Source organism: Myxocyprinus asiaticus, chromosome 48 (assembly GCF_019703515.2).
Source record: "Myxocyprinus asiaticus isolate MX2 ecotype Aquarium Trade chromosome 48, UBuf_Myxa_2, whole genome shotgun sequence".
Classification (NCBI taxonomy): domain Eukaryota; kingdom Metazoa; phylum Chordata; class Actinopteri; order Cypriniformes; family Catostomidae; genus Myxocyprinus; species Myxocyprinus asiaticus.
In genome coordinates this window covers 14,691,624-14,708,969 of record NC_059391.1, presented here as the reverse complement: position 1 = coordinate 14,708,969, position 17,346 = coordinate 14,691,624, and the positions used below count along the sequence as shown (strand labels likewise).

Genomic DNA, 17,346 nt, shown 5'->3' with positions numbered 1-17,346 from the left:
TTGAAAAAGTTGATACATGAACATTTCAAAATAACAACTATTTGCCAGGGAATTTATTTGTGTAAAACACACAGTTAACTCAACTTTTCACATGACAAACTAGTCAGTAGTCAGTTTATCAATCTTAAGCAAACTTTTCCCTCCTGCCTATCTATGAACTTTCAGGCATTTTATCTTGCGTTTCAAAAATCCCCAACAATCAACCCAACAAGGAGCATATTACCAACAGTCTAGTTAAAATGACACAAACCTGCGTCTTGCCACGATTCTGCCTCCCTCTGGGCTGATGGCATTAGGTACAGGGGTTCTACAGGTGCGCAAACTGCCATTGGTCAAATGCAATGGACTAACTCGTACGTAAGCAGGAAACTCTTGTGGCTGAACAACAGAATACACAATGTTTTAGTCCCTGGTTCATTATCTCTGGTCAAAAATGTAATACCAGCATTTTGTAAAAACAAAATGCGTAAAAACGTACTTGAATACCCAGACTGGAGCGCATTACATGAAATTGGTCTACAAGCTTTTTATGTAACGGCTTCATGTCCTGCGGGACGAACTTCTCGTGCACTGCTAAACCAAATTCCAGAATATGGGCCTGTGTGAAGACAGAGAATTTTTTATTAGCAGAACAAACAAAACATTTACATACAGTACACTGCCTGAGTTATTTGTGAAATCAATATTATATTTAAGTGTCTTTTTACATACTGTAAATACAGGGTTCAAAACATTTTGATTCAGTTTTTTTAATGAATTTTCATGACTTTTCCTTGCCCTTTAGAGTCATTTGTGATAACTGGATCAGGATTTTTTTTAAATCATTTTAATTCAGACTGATTTGCTAATAAATTATTTGCAAACTGGTTTGAACAATAATTCACTGAAAAGAACCAATTCAAATGAACAATTAGTTCTCAAATTGGACATCAATATGGATAGTGATCCCCCTTTACTCAACAAAAAACGCAGTATCTAGCCGATTTGAGATATTTAGACATTTTACAGCAGAGCATGACAAAAACCCAAAAGATTATGTTGACTAATAAAAATTTCCATGACTTTTTCATGAATTTAAATATTTTATTTAATTTCCATGATTTTCCCTTGCCTGGAATTTACAATTGTAAAATTCCCTGATATTTTCAACCATGTACAGTAACTAGCAGTGTTGTTTTTCTATTGTGTTTTAGTACCTGTTCAAACATCAGTTCCCTAAGACGAGTAATTTTTTCTCCATCCTCTGGATGATTTGCGATGTAATCTTTCGCAAAGAATGCCTGCAACAGAACATACACAAAGAGACATGTGAATCATTCGCATCTAGCAGAGGTAGACCGATATATCGATTTTACTGATTCATCTGTGCCAATAATTGCTTTTTGGAACTATCGGTTATCTGCAAAAATGTATGCCGATACTTGCCGATTATTATTATTGGTATTTTGTTAAAACAATAAACTGCATCTGGGATTTTATTTATTTTGGGCTCTTGTAGCCTCTATGTCTGAGCCCGTCACAGTAATGAAAGACTAAGAATTTTTTTTAACATTATATAAAATGATTTATCGGCCAATTAATCTAAAATGCTAAAAATGTATACCTTGAATGCATTGTAAGTCGCTTTGGATAAAAGCATCTGCCAAGTGCATAAATGTAAGTGTAAATCTGAGCTATGCTATCCAAATAAAATTTTATTGCTCAATATCTTAACTGAATTTCGGCCTGTAGAGCCGAGGAGGGCGGGGCCGGGCTGGAATGAGACACACCTGGTCCCCAATCAGCCTGATGGGGCGCGCGAGGGATAAAGGCGGCCGGGGACGACAGTTCAAGAGAGAGAGAATTGCAGGCAGCTGTACTGTGTGGTTTTGGTTGTGTATTTTGTTTAAATTGTTTATTAAATTATTATTTATATTATTAAGCCAGTTCTCGCCGCCTCCTTTCCCGGGTTTCGGCACCAGTGTAAGGGGGTTCGGTGGAAAGGAGGAGGCGAGAACCGGCTTAATAATATATATTATATTAATTATAATTATATTAATATATTAATATATTATATATTATGATATATATAATTTAAACAAAATACACAACCAAAACCACACAGTACAGCTGCCTGCAATTCTCTCTCTCTCGAACTGTCTTCCCCAGCCGCCTTTATCCCTCGTGCGCCCCATCAGGCTGATTGGGGACCGGGAGTGTCTCATTCCAGCCTGGCCCTGCCCTCCTCGGCTCTACATGGCCCTTTACACCACCTTAGTTATCGTTCTCTGCAAAATCCACAATCGGTCAACGTTTAGCATTTAGGCAATCGAAAGCTTCATGCCATGTCCTTACTAGATGTTACACGCTAAAACGACATGGAATAAACGGTATATTTTCTGCATTTTCGCGATCGCGAAAACTGATAGTAATTTTTGCGGTTAATTGGTTTCTATATCTGCAGCGTTGCACCAGGTTGCCCCGCCCACTATGAACTCTCACTGGTCCAAAATACAGCTTCCTTTCAGTACATTTAACATTAATAAGTACATACAGTAAGTACATTACACATAAAATATGTTCTGATTGTGCTGCTTGTTCAGTGTAGAATGCACTTTATCATATCTGGTTAGGACACAGTTTTACTTCCAAGAAAATCTGGGTTTATAAATAAACCCACACAATCTATCACTGTGAAATTCACTTCATGTCTCTTTCATGTGCTTTAAACGAACCTGCACTATAATACCACAACATTACAAAAATGCAGAGGGAATGTTTCTACAACTATCATTTAATCTAGCATATTAATATTATATATGTGTCAGTGACATTTTGATCCAGCTTTCACAGCTTGGTGACTAGAACTGTAGCCCTGTGCTCTGTGGTAAACTCATCATCTTCGCAGAGAGGTGCATGCTAGATTGCAGGCGGACCCCTGTAGTTAGCTCTTCCCTTTTAATAGCCTTAGTTGAAGCTCACGCTCACCAAAGGCCAGCACTCAACATGCTGTTGCTTGGCAACTGTCAGAGATACATGCAGTTACCGGTTCTATGAAGTGTGAGGATACGGGGTAGTCATTAAATATCCACCGGATGCTCTTTTGAGGCTTTGGCTGAAAGCAAAAACCAGAAACCAGTCTTTCATCTTGCTATGAGGAATGAAATTAAATCGGAGTCAGGACACGAAAACCATTAAATCATTCTATTAAAGTACTATCTTCAGATATAAAAATATATTCCACATGTCTTTATAATTTAGCTGCTCTATCTAAACTCTTTTCTTGTTGTCAAGACTAAGAGACAAAAGATCCAAAAGATCCAAAATCTCTATATTTTTACGACCTCATATCATACAACTTTAAACCAGTTTCCAAAGCAGTGAAAATATAAGTGATGCTTGGGCAATGCTAAGTGGTTGCTGAAAACTGAGTTCTCAAACTAAAACGGATTAGTATGGATGTGGCCTTAGGAAGCAGCCCCTAAAACTCCAGTTCTAATCCACGACCAAGTAAAACTGTATTACCACCAGATTCACCAGGCTCTACATTCAGTCCCATACCTCCTGGTATCGGGCCAGTCCTCCGTTGACGGCGGCGTCAATGACTCCGTTCAGGCACATGGTGAGAGGGTTGATGTTCAGCATCTGCCTCATCTGACACTGAGCGATCAGCGTTCTTAACTGCAGTGTCTTATTTTCAATCACCTCACTGGCGTTCTCCAAGGGACTCATCTCCACCTACACCAAAAGCACACTGAGGTTACGATTTCTCTGTTTCTCTGCATTATTTGATGGGGGATGTGTGATCATGAGGGTAGTTACTTTAAATTCATGACAGTGGCTAAGCACTCTGAAATACCTTCAAGTCTCGTTTCTGATAAGCCATGTTTAGTGCTCATGATTTATCAAAGGCTGCAGTCTTGTAAAATGTTTAAAGCAGATTTTTCTTTAAAAAGTTATGACTCACCAGTTCCCTTTTCTCAACCTCAAACCAGCGAGAGATGCCAGGAAGACTCTGAGCGAGGGTCAGTGTTGTCCTTTCAACCCACAGGCTCTACAACGCAACAAAAACTATGTGAACAAAACTGCAAGCTCACTTTTCGAAAATATTATTACTTTTGTACAAAATATAATGATGGATGGATAGATGGATCGTGGATGGATGGATGGATGGGAGTCCACTAGACCTTAAACTCATTCTCTTTGTCTTTGGTGCCCTTGTGAAAAGGTCTGTCATAGCGGAATCTCCAAATATGGTTGACTTTGTAGAAGCTCTTGATGTTATTGGGCACTCCGTCTCTCTGCAGGACATCCTGGTTTTCTGGGACAGGACTAACAGCATAGATCTGCAGATCTGAATAATGCCCAGTTAAGGGATGTACAAAGTGCTTTTGATTTTTAAATGATAGTCAAAATGACAAGTTACAAATGCACTTTCATACAGACATAACAACAACTTCAATATACAATCCCATAGGAAATAAAAAAAAAAAAAAACACACACAATTGAGCCTTATTAATATTACAATTGTTTCTCCAAGACAGCAATGACATTAAATGGAGTCACCTACTTAAATCTTATTATTCTCTGAATATTATCCTGTAAAAAATTACCCAGGTAGTCTCACATACTGTATTCTAGAGCTTCTGAAGGGATCTCAACAATGTCACAAACAGTAATTTGCCAAGATAAGTCTGCAATCAAAAGTCTAAAATTTCATACATTTCTCATAATTTTTTGTTTTTTCAAAAACAACATGTCTCTAGAAGTTCCTGTTACTCAATTAGTAGAGCATGACCTTAGAAATGCCAAGGTCATGGATTCGATTCCCAGGGAACACACAAAGTGATGTAAAAATGTATACCTTGCACTGTAAGTCGCTTTGGATAAAAGCATCTGCCAAGTGCATAAATGTAAGTGTAAATCTGAGCTATGCTATCCAGATAAAATTTTATTGCTCAATATCTTTACTGAATATCAACAATAACATCATTTCTACATATATATATTTCCTAAAATCTTTCAGGAGAAATATCTGAGACAAAGTTGATACTTAAAGAGAAGATAACTGAGAACTTCTTAAAATCAAATCAAATCATGTTTATTTAAAGAGCACATTTAAAAACAACCATGGTTGACCAAAGTGCTGTACAGTGGCATCACAGGCAAGACAGTATAACAGAAATAAATCATAGGTAGCAGGGCAGTTTCACAGCTTAACCATGATTTAAGGTAAATTAAAAGCTAATGAAAATAAGAAAGTTTTAAGCACCGATTTAAAAACAGATAGAGAGGAGACGGTCCTGAGGTAATCTGATAAACTGTTCCACAGTTTAGGGCCAGAGATACAAAAAGCACGATCACCTCTATGCTTCATCCTGGATCTAGGAAAAGACAGAAGTCCACGATCCCCGGATCTGAGTGATCTGGTTGGGTTATGCGGACAATATAAACACAAAGTCTTCTGAGCTATGAAAGGGCAACCTCAGAGCAACTCAATTTTTCATCTGGGATGAAGAAGTTTCACCCAGCCATAACCCTATGCCACACAGAAACTCCAGCTATCTGATCATTAGAGCAGCTAGTGTGACTCTAAAGAGAGAAGGGCTCATGGAGCAATGTGTACGTTGATTAGCACACGATGCTGATCTGATTAGGAGCCATGCTACTGGCTGACAACCAACAGTTTACACCCATCCAAATAGCTGCCCCATTAGCTGTTCCACATTCTTTAATTGCACTTTTCCTAAAACCAACACTGCCAACCATCACAGCATCCCATTTTACTCCAGGCCAGTTAATTTAACATTCAGATCTGTAAACCCTTGAGGAGCAATTTGATTTAAAGTGAGAGCATCATCTGTAAAAATAAACAAATACGATTAATTAGAGAGTACAATTTATTTTAGTAAAAAAACAGAGGCACTGATTAGGATACACTGCGCATCCGCTTGGTGGATGGTCTGGTCGGGCAGGTTAGCATGCTGCATGGCGATGGCATGAGGAAACTCGCTGAGCATCCTCTGCTGAAATGCCTCCAGACGCTCATAATCATTCCCTCGACACACAAACTCTTTATTCTGCAGACAGACAACACAGACAGACAAAAAATAATGAAGAAAAGCAAAAGTGACAGATAGAGAACTGGCTTAAATGCAGTTTGAATGAGAATGGAATAAATGTTTTATAGTTCCATTCATTTCTTTTCAGACACTTTCCCCCACTATACTCATGACATACAGTACATCTAAAATGAAACAGAAAAACATTTGAGTAAAGGGTTAGGAATGTTGCAGAAATGTTATACTGTAAACTGGAGATGGTTACAGTAATTTTGGGGTAAGTGAGACCTCTAGAGGGTGTTAGACATACTACATAAACAGGACAACACTGTTAAAACACTAATTAAAGGGTTAGTTCACCCAAAATTGAAAGTTCTCTCATCATTTACTCACCCTCAATCCATCTAAGATGTGGATGACTTTTTTTTTTTTTTAAATTTAAGATTTTTAAAAGAATATTTCAGCTCTGTAGGTCCAAACAATGCAAGTGAATGGTGACCAGAACTCTGAAGGTCCAAATATCACATAATGGCATCATAAAAGTAATCCATACGACTCCAGTGGTTTAAAAAATGTCTTCATAAGCAAACCAATCAGTTTTGGGTGAGAACAGACCAAAATGTAACTCCTTTTTCACTATAAATCTTGACAACAGTCTCTTTGGCGATCGTGATTTCAAGCTTGATTACACTTCCTATTACACTTCTGGTGGTGGTTGAGGAGAGTCCCCTGTTCTCTGTGTAAAGCACTTTGAGTGTAGTATCAGAAAAGCACTATATTAATGTAACGTTCATTAATTAATTCATTCATTCATTCCTATAGCGCCATCTAGCACTCATGCGTCAAACACTAGGAAGTGTAATCGAGCTTGAAATCATGATTATACCTAGAGACTGCAATGGCAAGATGTACTATGAAAAAGTTATATTTTGGTCTGTTCTCACCCAAAACCATCTGGATAGCTTCAGAAAATATACTGTAGATTAAACCACCATGGATTACTTTTACGGTGCCTTTATGTGCTTTTTGGAGCTTCAAAGTTCTGGCGATCAATCACTTGCATTGAATCTACAGAGCTGAGATATTCTTCTAAAAATCTTTGTTTGTGTTCTGCAGAAGAATAAACGATAAAATAACTTTAATTTTTAGGTGAACTACCCTTTAAGGAAATAATATAATGAACCTTTTGCACAGAGTTAGTCTATTTCTGTTTTAATTTAACAGCGTATTCAGAAACAGCATATTTACAATGCAAGTTACACATATTATGACTAGGCACTTAGTTCAAGTTCACCAGTTCATTCACTTTATTGTCTGTGCAGATGTAAGCTGTAATATTACCTATATAGTATGTTGTGGATATAGTGATTAATCTCATGTATAAAGAGGATGCGTTTGAGTGGGGTAATTAACTAGTTTGTAAAGCGATTAATTTTGTCGGTGTCCAGCTATTTCTGTTCAGGCAGATCAAGTGGGGAAATTACCAACATGGTTTATTCTTTCTAAAAAATGTTGCCTCTATACAGCAGCTGCACCGTTTACCCTGCTATAGTTTACCTCCATGTTCCACACCCAGAAGTGTGAAAAGGGTCCATTTATGATTTAGAGAACAGTGTCTGTACAGTACACATTCATTTAAAACAATAAGCCCTTACATACAAATGTGAATAAATGACCTGGACTTGAGTAATAAGTTTGCTATACTCACTCCTAGAGATATATATGCAATACATTGAAAAATCAAGGTTTGTTGTAGAAATGTCATAAACACTTTCAAAACACTTTAAAAGCTTTACCCTTAAAAAGAAGGGAAACTTCTTGCCATAGAAGCCGACTCTGAAGAATTCAGGCTCTAGCCGCTGCTGGTTCATTATTTTGTCATAAAACGAGGCTTCCATCATCTGTCATTGACGCAAATAAAACACATCATTGACCACAATGTAATGCAAACAACTGTTAATATGATAAATTACTGTCCCAATCTGTGAAGCAATCGACTGTTTAACAGACTCAGGCTAAATAAAACAATTTGGGCAGTTCAGTTAAATGGTTGAAGCCAAACGCTTCATTAAGATAACAATTGGCCTTACGTGTAAAGAATATAACAACGACTTCATCTACTTCATATGAACACTGTACTTTTCAGCTATTGCAAACAAAAGACTTGAGGGAAATCATTATTTAATGTCAGTATTATTAGACTAATGTGGATTTCTGAATTGTACTTTTAGACAAAACAACATAATGTGGATGTGCCCAGTATGAACATGAACTGCTCACCCTCATTTTGCTGAGGTTCCTGTAGTCGTAATAAGTCTCATACTGACTTGCCAACTCTCGACACAGTATGATGCAGTTTTCCCAGCACTACAAGGAAACAAATCAACAGGGAACAGCACAATAATACTTCAAACAACCACAAGATGGCAGTATGTACTAGAAAAAGTGAAAACAACACTTGCTTGAGACAAAGTCATTGTAACGTGTTAGCAGTCAATATCCCTCATTTTTAAGCTGTATTAAAATAATTTTAATTAGTTTATGTAGGTAAAAAGGAAGGGGTGGAGCTTGAAGTGAGAGCAGGTTGGAGGACTCACTTTCCCTCTGTCGAAATTGTGTATGATGGTGAGATGGAGGCATTCCTTCCTCTGCCACTCGCTTTGCATGGGATACGTGAGGAACTCTCTGAGGGGCCGTTCAGTCCACTCTAACAGCTCATCATACAGTAGGAGGGTGTACGACACCTCTGCAAATACACAAACACAATAATTATTTTCTTGGAGATCCATGTAAATACTATAATATACTGTATATATATATATATATATATATATATATATATATATATTAGGGCTGTAAATCGATTACAATTTTAATAAATGACATACTGATTAATTAATCTAATAAATCGCAATTAATCACATTCATCATTATTTGCTGTGAAAGGCCCCCAAATAAAGGTAATTCATATACATAATGCATAGTAATTCAAATATTTATAATACAGCTTGAAATTCAGTTTGAAAAAAAATTGCATTATTGTGGCAGATGAATAAAACATTGATTAGACAATACAAAACGTGGCTTAAGAACTCTACATTGTTTGCTTTGTCATATCATTGAACAAGCCTACAGTTGACAGCAATCTGTTTTGTACTGCACGCAGTAATTTTTATATAATTAAACGCACTAAATAAACATGTTACATCGATTGCCTATATATATATATATATATATATATATATATATATCTACACACAGTATACAGTATAAATATATATATATATATATATATATATATATATATATATATATATATATATATTTATATATATACATATATATATACATATATACATACACTGTATACTGTGTGTAGATATATATATATATATATATATATATATATATATATATATATATATATATATATATATATACTGTATACAGTATATAAATGATCTAAAAGAAAACGGGATTCATCAGACCAGGCCACCTTCTTCCAATGCGCCATGGTCCCACTCATGTGCCCATTGTAGGCGCTTTTGGTGTTGGACAGGGATCAACATGGGCACTCTGACCGGTCTGCCGCTACGCAGCCCCATACACAGCAAGCTGTAATGCACTGTGTGTTCTGACACCTTACTTATATATGGCCAGCATTAAGTTTTTCAGCAACTTGTGCTACAGTAGCTCTTCTGTAGGATCGGACCAGACGGGCTAGCCTTCGCTCACCACACGCATCAGTGAATATTGGGTGCCCATGACCCTGTTGCTGGTTCACCGGTTGTCCTTCCTTGGACCACTTTTTGTAGGTACTAACCACTGCATACTGGAAACAACCCACAAGACCTGCTGTTTTGGAGATGCTCTAACCTAGTCATCTAGCCATCACAATTTGGCCCTTGTCAAAGTCGCTCAGATCCTTACGCTTGCCCATTTTTCCTGCTTCCAACACATGAAATTCAAGAACTGACTGTTCACCTGCTGCCTGATATATCCCACCCCTTGACATTGTAATGAGATAACCGATGTTATTCACTTCACCTGTCAGTGGTTTTAACTTCCTGGCTGATGTCTTGAGATGTTGTTTCAGTATATCCACATAAGTTTCCTTCCTTATGATGCCATCTATTTTGTGAAGTGCACCAGTCCCTCCTGCACCAAAGCACCCCCACAACATGATGCTGTCACCCCCATGCTTCACAGTTGGGATGATGTTCTTCGGCTTGCAAGCCTCACCCTTTTTCCTCCAAACATAATGATGGTCATTATAGCCAAACAGTTCAATTTTTGTTTCATCAGACCAGAAGAAATTTTTAAGATCTTTATCCCTATGTGCACTTGCAAACTGTAGTCTGGCTTTTTTATGGCGGTTTTGGAGCAGTGGCTTCTTCCTTGCTGAGCAGCCTTTCAGGTTATGTCAATATAGGACTCGTTTTACTGTGGATATAGATACTTGTCTACCTGTTTCCTCCAGCATCTTCACAAGGTCCTATGCTGTTGTTCTGGGATTGATCTGCTCTTTTCGCACCAAACTACGTTCATCTCTAGGAGACAGAATGCGTCTCCTTCCTGAGGCTACGTGGTCCAATGGTGTTTATACTTGCGTACTATTGTTTGTATAGATGACCGTGGTACCTTCAGGTGTTTGGAAAATTGCTCCCAAGGATGAACCAGACTTGTGGAGGTCCACAGTTTTTTTTCTGAGGTCTTGGCTGATTTCTGTTGATTTTCCCATGATGTCAAGCAAAGAGGCACTGAGTTTGAAGGTAAGCCTTAAAATACATCCACAGGTACACCTCCAACTGACTCCTATTAGAATTTTCCAAGCTGCTTAAAAGCGCAGTTAACTTTGTGTATGTAAACTTCTGACCCACTAGAATTGTGATTTAGTCAATTAAAAGTGAAACAATCTGTCTGTAAACAATTGTTGGAAAAATTACTCATGTCATGCATAAAGTAGATGTCCTAAACAACTTGCCAAAACTATAGTTTGCCAGTATGAAATCTTTGGTGTGAGAGTTTTAATGACTTAAACCTAAGTGTAGGTAAACTTCTGACTTCAACTGTCATTATATATCATTAACAAGCATAACATCATAAAATTGAAAATACCAGTCAGGTAATGTATATCAGCCGAGATGTTCTGAGTGATTTTTTACCGGTGTAATTCTGTGCCTTCAGGTGCAGTTCATAGAGCTTGTGAATATAACGGATGTACATTTCTTCTTTATTCAGCTCGGTTTTGTAGAAGTTCTGATGGGTGAGAGAGAAAATAAGAACAGTGTGATGCTGGAATGGTACACATGTCAGCTTTTTCTGTATAAATATTAAATAACTAAGTAGAATCAGCTTAAACAAAATCTGCTAAACGAACCAGAAGGTTTACGGTACATCCGATTGTTTTCCCATCAACCTCTCCGATCTTCATACAGTCCCTGTGAAGAGATGTTGGGCTCTTTGATCCATAGAACACATGTGTGTTTGTACTGTATGCTATATCATCTCTGTATGTATGTATGTGAGTGGGTGTGCCCACATTACCTGTAATCCAGTAATCTTTCCATCAGACGCGTGACAGTAGCGATGTGTGAAACTCCGCTCTCTCTCCAGGTCTCTCTCTCGATCTTTTTCAAGAGACTGAATCATGCACACATATAGACATGCTAATGTATTCAAAAAATGTTGATTAAAATGCGCAGATTTGAAAACTTTTGAAACTTCACATTTTCAAATGGCTGGCTTGAAACAATAGATCAATTTCTGTTATACAGTCATCAAAGACAACCTTTATCGATATGTTATTTTTTTAAGTTTGTCTTACCTTGGATACGGACCAAACAATGGAATTCTAATGCAAAAAAGAAAAATAATTAGTTAGTATATGCAGTGATACTGTATGTAGAAGCACTTGTTTGTTTTTACTACTATTTATTCTACAAAAACACTTAATTCCAGTTGCAAGACCTCTTAGGATCTGAAAGGAGTCTCACATGTTGTTAAAGAGTTCCCTGTAAGTCTCGTCTCCTTTGCCTTCTGACAACAGACCGTCCAGTTTGTCGATCAGTTTGGCCTCCACCTTTAGAGCGACAACCCAGGAAAAGACATCAGTGACGCATAGACTTAAAGGGATAGTTCACCCAAAAATGAAAATTCACTCATTATTTACTCATCATCATGATATCCCAGGTGTGTTTGACTTTCTTTCTTCAGCAGAACACACTTGAAGAAAAATAGAAAAATATCTTAGCTCAGTAGGTCCTTAAAACGCAAGTGAATGGAGATTTCTCTTTTGAATCACAGAAAATCAGCATAAACGTCATCGAAATGTCTCCAGCGGTTAAATGAATGTCTTCTAAAGTGATACGATCATTTTTGGTGCGAAAAAATATCAATATTTAAGTACTTTTTACTATAATCCAACACTTCACAAGAGGGAGGAGTCCAAGCAGTCTCTCGTGTGACGTATTTGCATTGCCATGGATACAGATCACGGTCTCCACTCGGTTGAGACATCCAGGATAGGCACACAAACGCACCATTGTGAGTAAAGAAACAGATACAAATACAGATCTAAACCAAAACCAACGAAGCTTTTGTACAGAGTTCCTCCTCCTTTACGTGTGATTATGTCAAGCGCGCATACCGCTGCAGAACAGAAGCATGATTTAGAGTTAAAAAAAAGTATTTAAATATTGATCTTTTACACACCAAAAGTGATCGTGTCACTTTAGAAGACATTAATTTAACAGCTGATGTCCTCTGGATGACGTTTATGCTGACTGTCTGTGATTTTTGGAGCTTCAAATGAGAAATCTCCATTCACTTGCATTTTAAGGACCTACTGAGATAAGACATTTTTCTATTTTTCTTCAAATGTGTTCTGGTGAAGAAATAAAGTCATACACACCTGGGATATCATGAGGGTGAGTAAATAATGAGAGAATTTTCATTTTTGGTTGAACTTTCCATTTAAATATGAAAAAAAAAAAAAATCTTCAAAGTGCTTCATTTTGTCCTTAAAGGAGCTATTTTCTATGCATTAGTTAACTTAAAATGGTTTGCTAAACATACAACAGTCATTTCCAACCCTCTCTTTGACACTAGAATAAAAAAACTGTTTTCTGTACTTTACCTATAAGACTTTAAACAATACAGTATTCAAATGACCTCTGTTATGATTGGCTAACATCTGTGTATAAGCATAGTTCAATTTGTCATTAATAAGGGCAAGCCAAGTTGCTGAATAATGAATCGGTGTTGATATGTGGGTGATTCAGTTTTCCATGATAAGGCCAATTTAAAAAGCAATAAACACATTTTGGAGTTTATGAGCAGATGTAAAAATTAAATCACACATCAAAGAGTTGCTCAATCATATTGTTCTAACAATCCTTTTTAAATGTCTGTTCTAATGTTGTTAAACAAGCTGAATTTCTACTCATCAACAGCATTTTACTGGAACAGATCTATGAAGCGGAGGAAAGCTTTCATGTAATCTGCTGTGCAGTGAATGAAACTCTGTTCTTGCACGTTGACACATGTTTTTGTCACATTTTGATTTCAGCACCTGTTTGAAGTTGCCACTCCGTCGCTGTTCACAATCCATCATGTCATGGAAAATGGGGATGAGGACATTCCGCAGATCCATCTGTGGTACCAGAGTCACCTCCATAAATGGACCAATCAGGGTAGGAATAAGATTTAGCTTATAGTCACCTGGATGGAGACATTAAGTCAACATACTGACACACAGAAACTATAGAATTTGTGATATGTTGCATAAATAATTGGATACAGTTTACATTAGAGCACATCAAGTCTAGCTTTCAGAGAATGTACAAGCAAACGTGTTGCTTGCATAAGCTGGTAAAAATGAGCCTTTCCATCAACACTTTTAAACACAATTGTCACGTGACTAATTTAAAACTTTTAGAAAACATATGCAGATATGTTTGCAGATATATACCCAAATGCTGCCACATGCTGAAAATTTCACAACCGATCATTACTCTCATGTCGCCATACCTTTAAAAAAAAAAAAAAAAGAATCATATCAATTCTCCAACAACATCTCAGAAGTAAACAACCCTTCCCATGAGAACAGGCTATATGCATACACATATTATAAACTGCTACAAGCTGTTTTTCTTTTTACAAGCTGTTTGATTCAACTTGGAAATTGCCCTTGAAATGAACTGCATAAGCAACCGAGGGTTCCTCAGTCCCAGTAAATGCACATTGAACTACAAATAATCCAATATACAATAAATTCTTAAAAGCGTTTCCACCTGCTTTGTGTCATTATGGTGGAGATTTTATTTCACATTATGAAATCTTTCAATCTAATTCCCTGTAGGGGATACAAGGAAAAGAACATGAAGGTGTCTCACTTCTCCAGGACTTTTTTCCTCTTGGAGGGTGGGAACATCTCGAGCTGGAGACAGGGCTGGTTGATGAATATTATACAGAGATAAAAATAGGACTCCCATACCTACAGATAAGAAGACACAGCTAATTAAAATGCTGAGAATCATTATCTGCATACCAGGCATGCATGTACAGTGTCCCCTGATTGCTCTGTGAGATATGGAAAGGAAAGGAGGAAATTTCTCCTAAGCAGTTATGTGAGAGAAATTAAAATCTTGATTTCTAGATTTAGTTTATCAATGCCTAAAGAGTGATATTAGTAAGCTGGTTCCAAAAATTTGACATATAACACTGCTTGAGGAAACTGAACTGAAACAAAATGAAGATTTTTAGAAGAATATTTCAGCTCTGTATGTCCATACAAGTGAATGGTGACCAAAAATCTCCAAAAAGCACATAAAGGCAGCATAAAAGTAACCCATATGACTCCACTGGTTTAATCCATGTCATCTGAAGTGATCCAATCATTATGGGTGAGAACAGACCAAAATGTAACTCCTTTTTTACTATAAATCTTGACATCAGCATTCTCCTTGGCGATCGTGATTTCAAGCTCGATTACACTTCCTTTAGTGCCATCTAGCAATCTGCTCATGCATCAACACTAGGAAGTTTATTCGTGCTTGAAATCATGATCATGCCTAGAGACCGTAAAGGCAACATGTACAGTGAAAAAGAGTTACATTTTGGTCTGTTCTCACCTAAAACTGATTGAATTGCTTCTAAAGACATGGAATAACAACAAGAGTCTTATAGATTACTTTTATGCTGCCTTTATGTGCTTTTATGAGCTACAAAGTTTTGGTCACCATTCACTTGCATTGCATGGACCTACAGTCCTTAATACTTTAAGTAAAACCCACTTGCATGTTAAAGTAATACAGATAATTTTGCTACAGATATAAATAAAAGGAGAGAGAGTAAAGATAATTTGCAAATGGTTTCACAGGTTTCCTTATATTTATTGTAATAAAACCAAGAGTTTGCAAACCTTCAAGCAATACAATGCATGTACACATACACACACAAACTTTCTCCTTACCTTGAAGTCAAATTTCTCATTGAGGAAGTTGTTGCGCAGGGTATCGGAGAGGTACAGGATAGTGGTGATGATTACGCTAACCAAACAAACAAAAACCATTAACCAATATGACACATTTCTATAGCTGAATGAGATTAAATTAGACTCTTTGTAGGTTGTGTTTCCTGCACTTACTTATTAGCGACAAGTCTCATGACGGTCCAGTCTTTTGGGAACATATCCGGTCGGATAAGTATTCTAAAGACGGTGAATAACTGCAGGAGGAAGCTCTGAAAACCCGCAGAAGAGATCATGCAATCAGACCACCGCAATTCGCCTCTATCAAAATAAGCTGGCAAAATCTTTGCAAAGTCTTATAATTTGAGCATGAACACTGGCATTGTTTAAACAACACTTTGGTAAGGTTTCTAAAACCATTTTTACCGTTAGTTCATCTTTAGTGGGGAACCTGCTGAGAAGTTGTTGGTATTCTTTATCTTTCAGCTGCCTTAGTAGAGTGAGCAAGCAGGCAACAAATTCCCCCTAAAACACAAACAAACATAAAGTCATCCTTCCAGTTTTCAACTTACTGAAATGCCTTCCTGAAAGTAAATAGGAAAGTTTCGAAAAATTCTTGACTCACAGTAACATCCTGGTACTGCAGACGTAGGGAGGTGGCAGCAGGCTGAGGGCGGTTGGTCACTTCCAGTATAGTTCTGAGTAACACACCAGACAGACTCTCCATGACCAGATTCACCTCCTCAGATGCTCCACACTCCTAAAAAGAGAAAGAGAGAGAACAGAGACAGATTTTTACAAAAAAAAAAAAAAAATGCAACTGAAAAACTTTACAGCTATATCAATAAATAAGGTACGAGGGACAGAAGTCAATAAACCAGAGTAAAAGAGAAGAGTAGAGTAGACTAGAAAACCATTGAGTAGAGCAGAATACAGTAGAATAGAATTGAAGTAGAGCAAAGTAGAGTAGAATAGAACAGAATAGAATAGTAGAGCAGTGTACAATTGATGACGGTACACATACAGCAGAACAGAGAAAAGTAAAAAAAAAAAAAAGTTATCAAGTCAACATGAAATCAAAATTGACCCTATTTACTTTCCTTATGTACATTCTTGATCTTACTGGGCACGGTTCCTATTTTAATAAAAAATGCTGAGCCTCTAAACGACACCAAGCCCTCTTACTTTTTCATCCCATCTCCTCCCAACCACTTTTCATATAGAGACCACTTTTCATGATCAATTCAATTACCAATCAAGTCACGCCCTATATTTTTTTCCACTTAAGAAAATGTCAGTTTGTAGAAGTAACATTGGTTGCGAATGGTATTTCATGTTGGCTTTAACACTAGAGCATTAAATAAGTAGGAGCAGAATAAAGAAGAGAGAGTAGAGAAGATCTATAATTAAAACAACATACAGTGGAACAGTTTGCCAAAAATAATTTAAAAATATACAATATTGAAGAAATGTAGACTGTAATGACAACATACAGTATGTAAGAAATGTGCGAGACTGACTGTAGTGGGTGTGTTGAGCGTCAGCATGCTGGTCAGGATGTTGGCACACAGAACCAGCTCTCTCTGCTCCTGCAGGTGAGTGTGCAGCAGGCGCAGCACTACCGGCAACAACACACACCTGGACTCTGACAACACATAAACACATGCATATTCACATGCAATAACATGACTTATTCCAGGAAATTATTTACATTTAAAAGAGCAATTTAACATCTGATTTACTTTCTGATCAAGAGACAAAAATAACACCTCGAACGATAACAATCATTTGAGTGCTAAACAGTTTTAAGATATCAGATGATGAGCATAAAA

The 17,346-nt window shown here is 37.1% G+C and overlaps 1 protein-coding gene across 4 annotated transcripts in view; it reads right to left on the bottom strand.

The window, feature by feature from the left end:
* Window positions 1–17,346, bottom strand: part of LOC127437755 (dedicator of cytokinesis protein 4-like) — a 103,446-nt gene that overhangs the window by 7,515 nt on the left and 78,585 nt on the right. For 3 of the 4 annotated variants that reach the window (XR_007896599.1, XM_051692895.1, XM_051692898.1), the window contains 23 exons: window positions 17,008–17,159; window positions 16,140–16,274; window positions 15,941–16,039; window positions 15,692–15,786; window positions 15,518–15,593; window positions 14,439–14,539; window positions 14,015–14,073; window positions 13,616–13,764; window positions 12,039–12,124; window positions 11,870–11,896; window positions 11,590–11,685; window positions 11,423–11,483; window positions 11,208–11,301; window positions 8,640–8,788; window positions 8,323–8,409; window positions 7,839–7,943; window positions 5,919–6,060; window positions 4,167–4,333; window positions 3,947–4,033; window positions 3,541–3,717; window positions 1,197–1,280; window positions 479–598; window positions 251–378 (listed from right to left, as the gene is read on the bottom strand). Coding sequence is in view for 3 of the 4 variants with exons in the window: in XM_051692895.1 (XP_051548855.1) it covers window positions 251–378; window positions 479–598; window positions 1,197–1,280; window positions 3,541–3,717; window positions 3,947–4,033; window positions 4,167–4,333; window positions 5,919–6,060; window positions 7,839–7,943; window positions 8,323–8,409; window positions 8,640–8,788; window positions 11,208–11,301; window positions 11,423–11,483; window positions 11,590–11,685; window positions 11,870–11,896; window positions 12,039–12,124; window positions 13,616–13,764; window positions 14,015–14,073; window positions 14,439–14,539; window positions 15,518–15,593; window positions 15,692–15,786; window positions 15,941–16,039; window positions 16,140–16,274; window positions 17,008–17,159 (2,476 nt within the window). In the remaining variant the exon portion in view is untranslated. The remainder of the gene's footprint in view (window positions 1–250; window positions 379–478; window positions 599–1,196; window positions 1,281–3,540; window positions 3,718–3,946; window positions 4,034–4,166; window positions 4,334–5,918; window positions 6,061–7,838; window positions 7,944–8,322; window positions 8,410–8,639; window positions 8,789–11,207; window positions 11,302–11,422; window positions 11,484–11,589; window positions 11,686–11,869; window positions 11,897–12,038; window positions 12,125–13,615; window positions 13,765–14,014; window positions 14,074–14,438; window positions 14,540–15,517; window positions 15,594–15,691; window positions 15,787–15,940; window positions 16,040–16,139; window positions 16,275–17,007; window positions 17,160–17,346) is intronic. The other variant, XM_051692896.1, reaches the window with a different exon arrangement.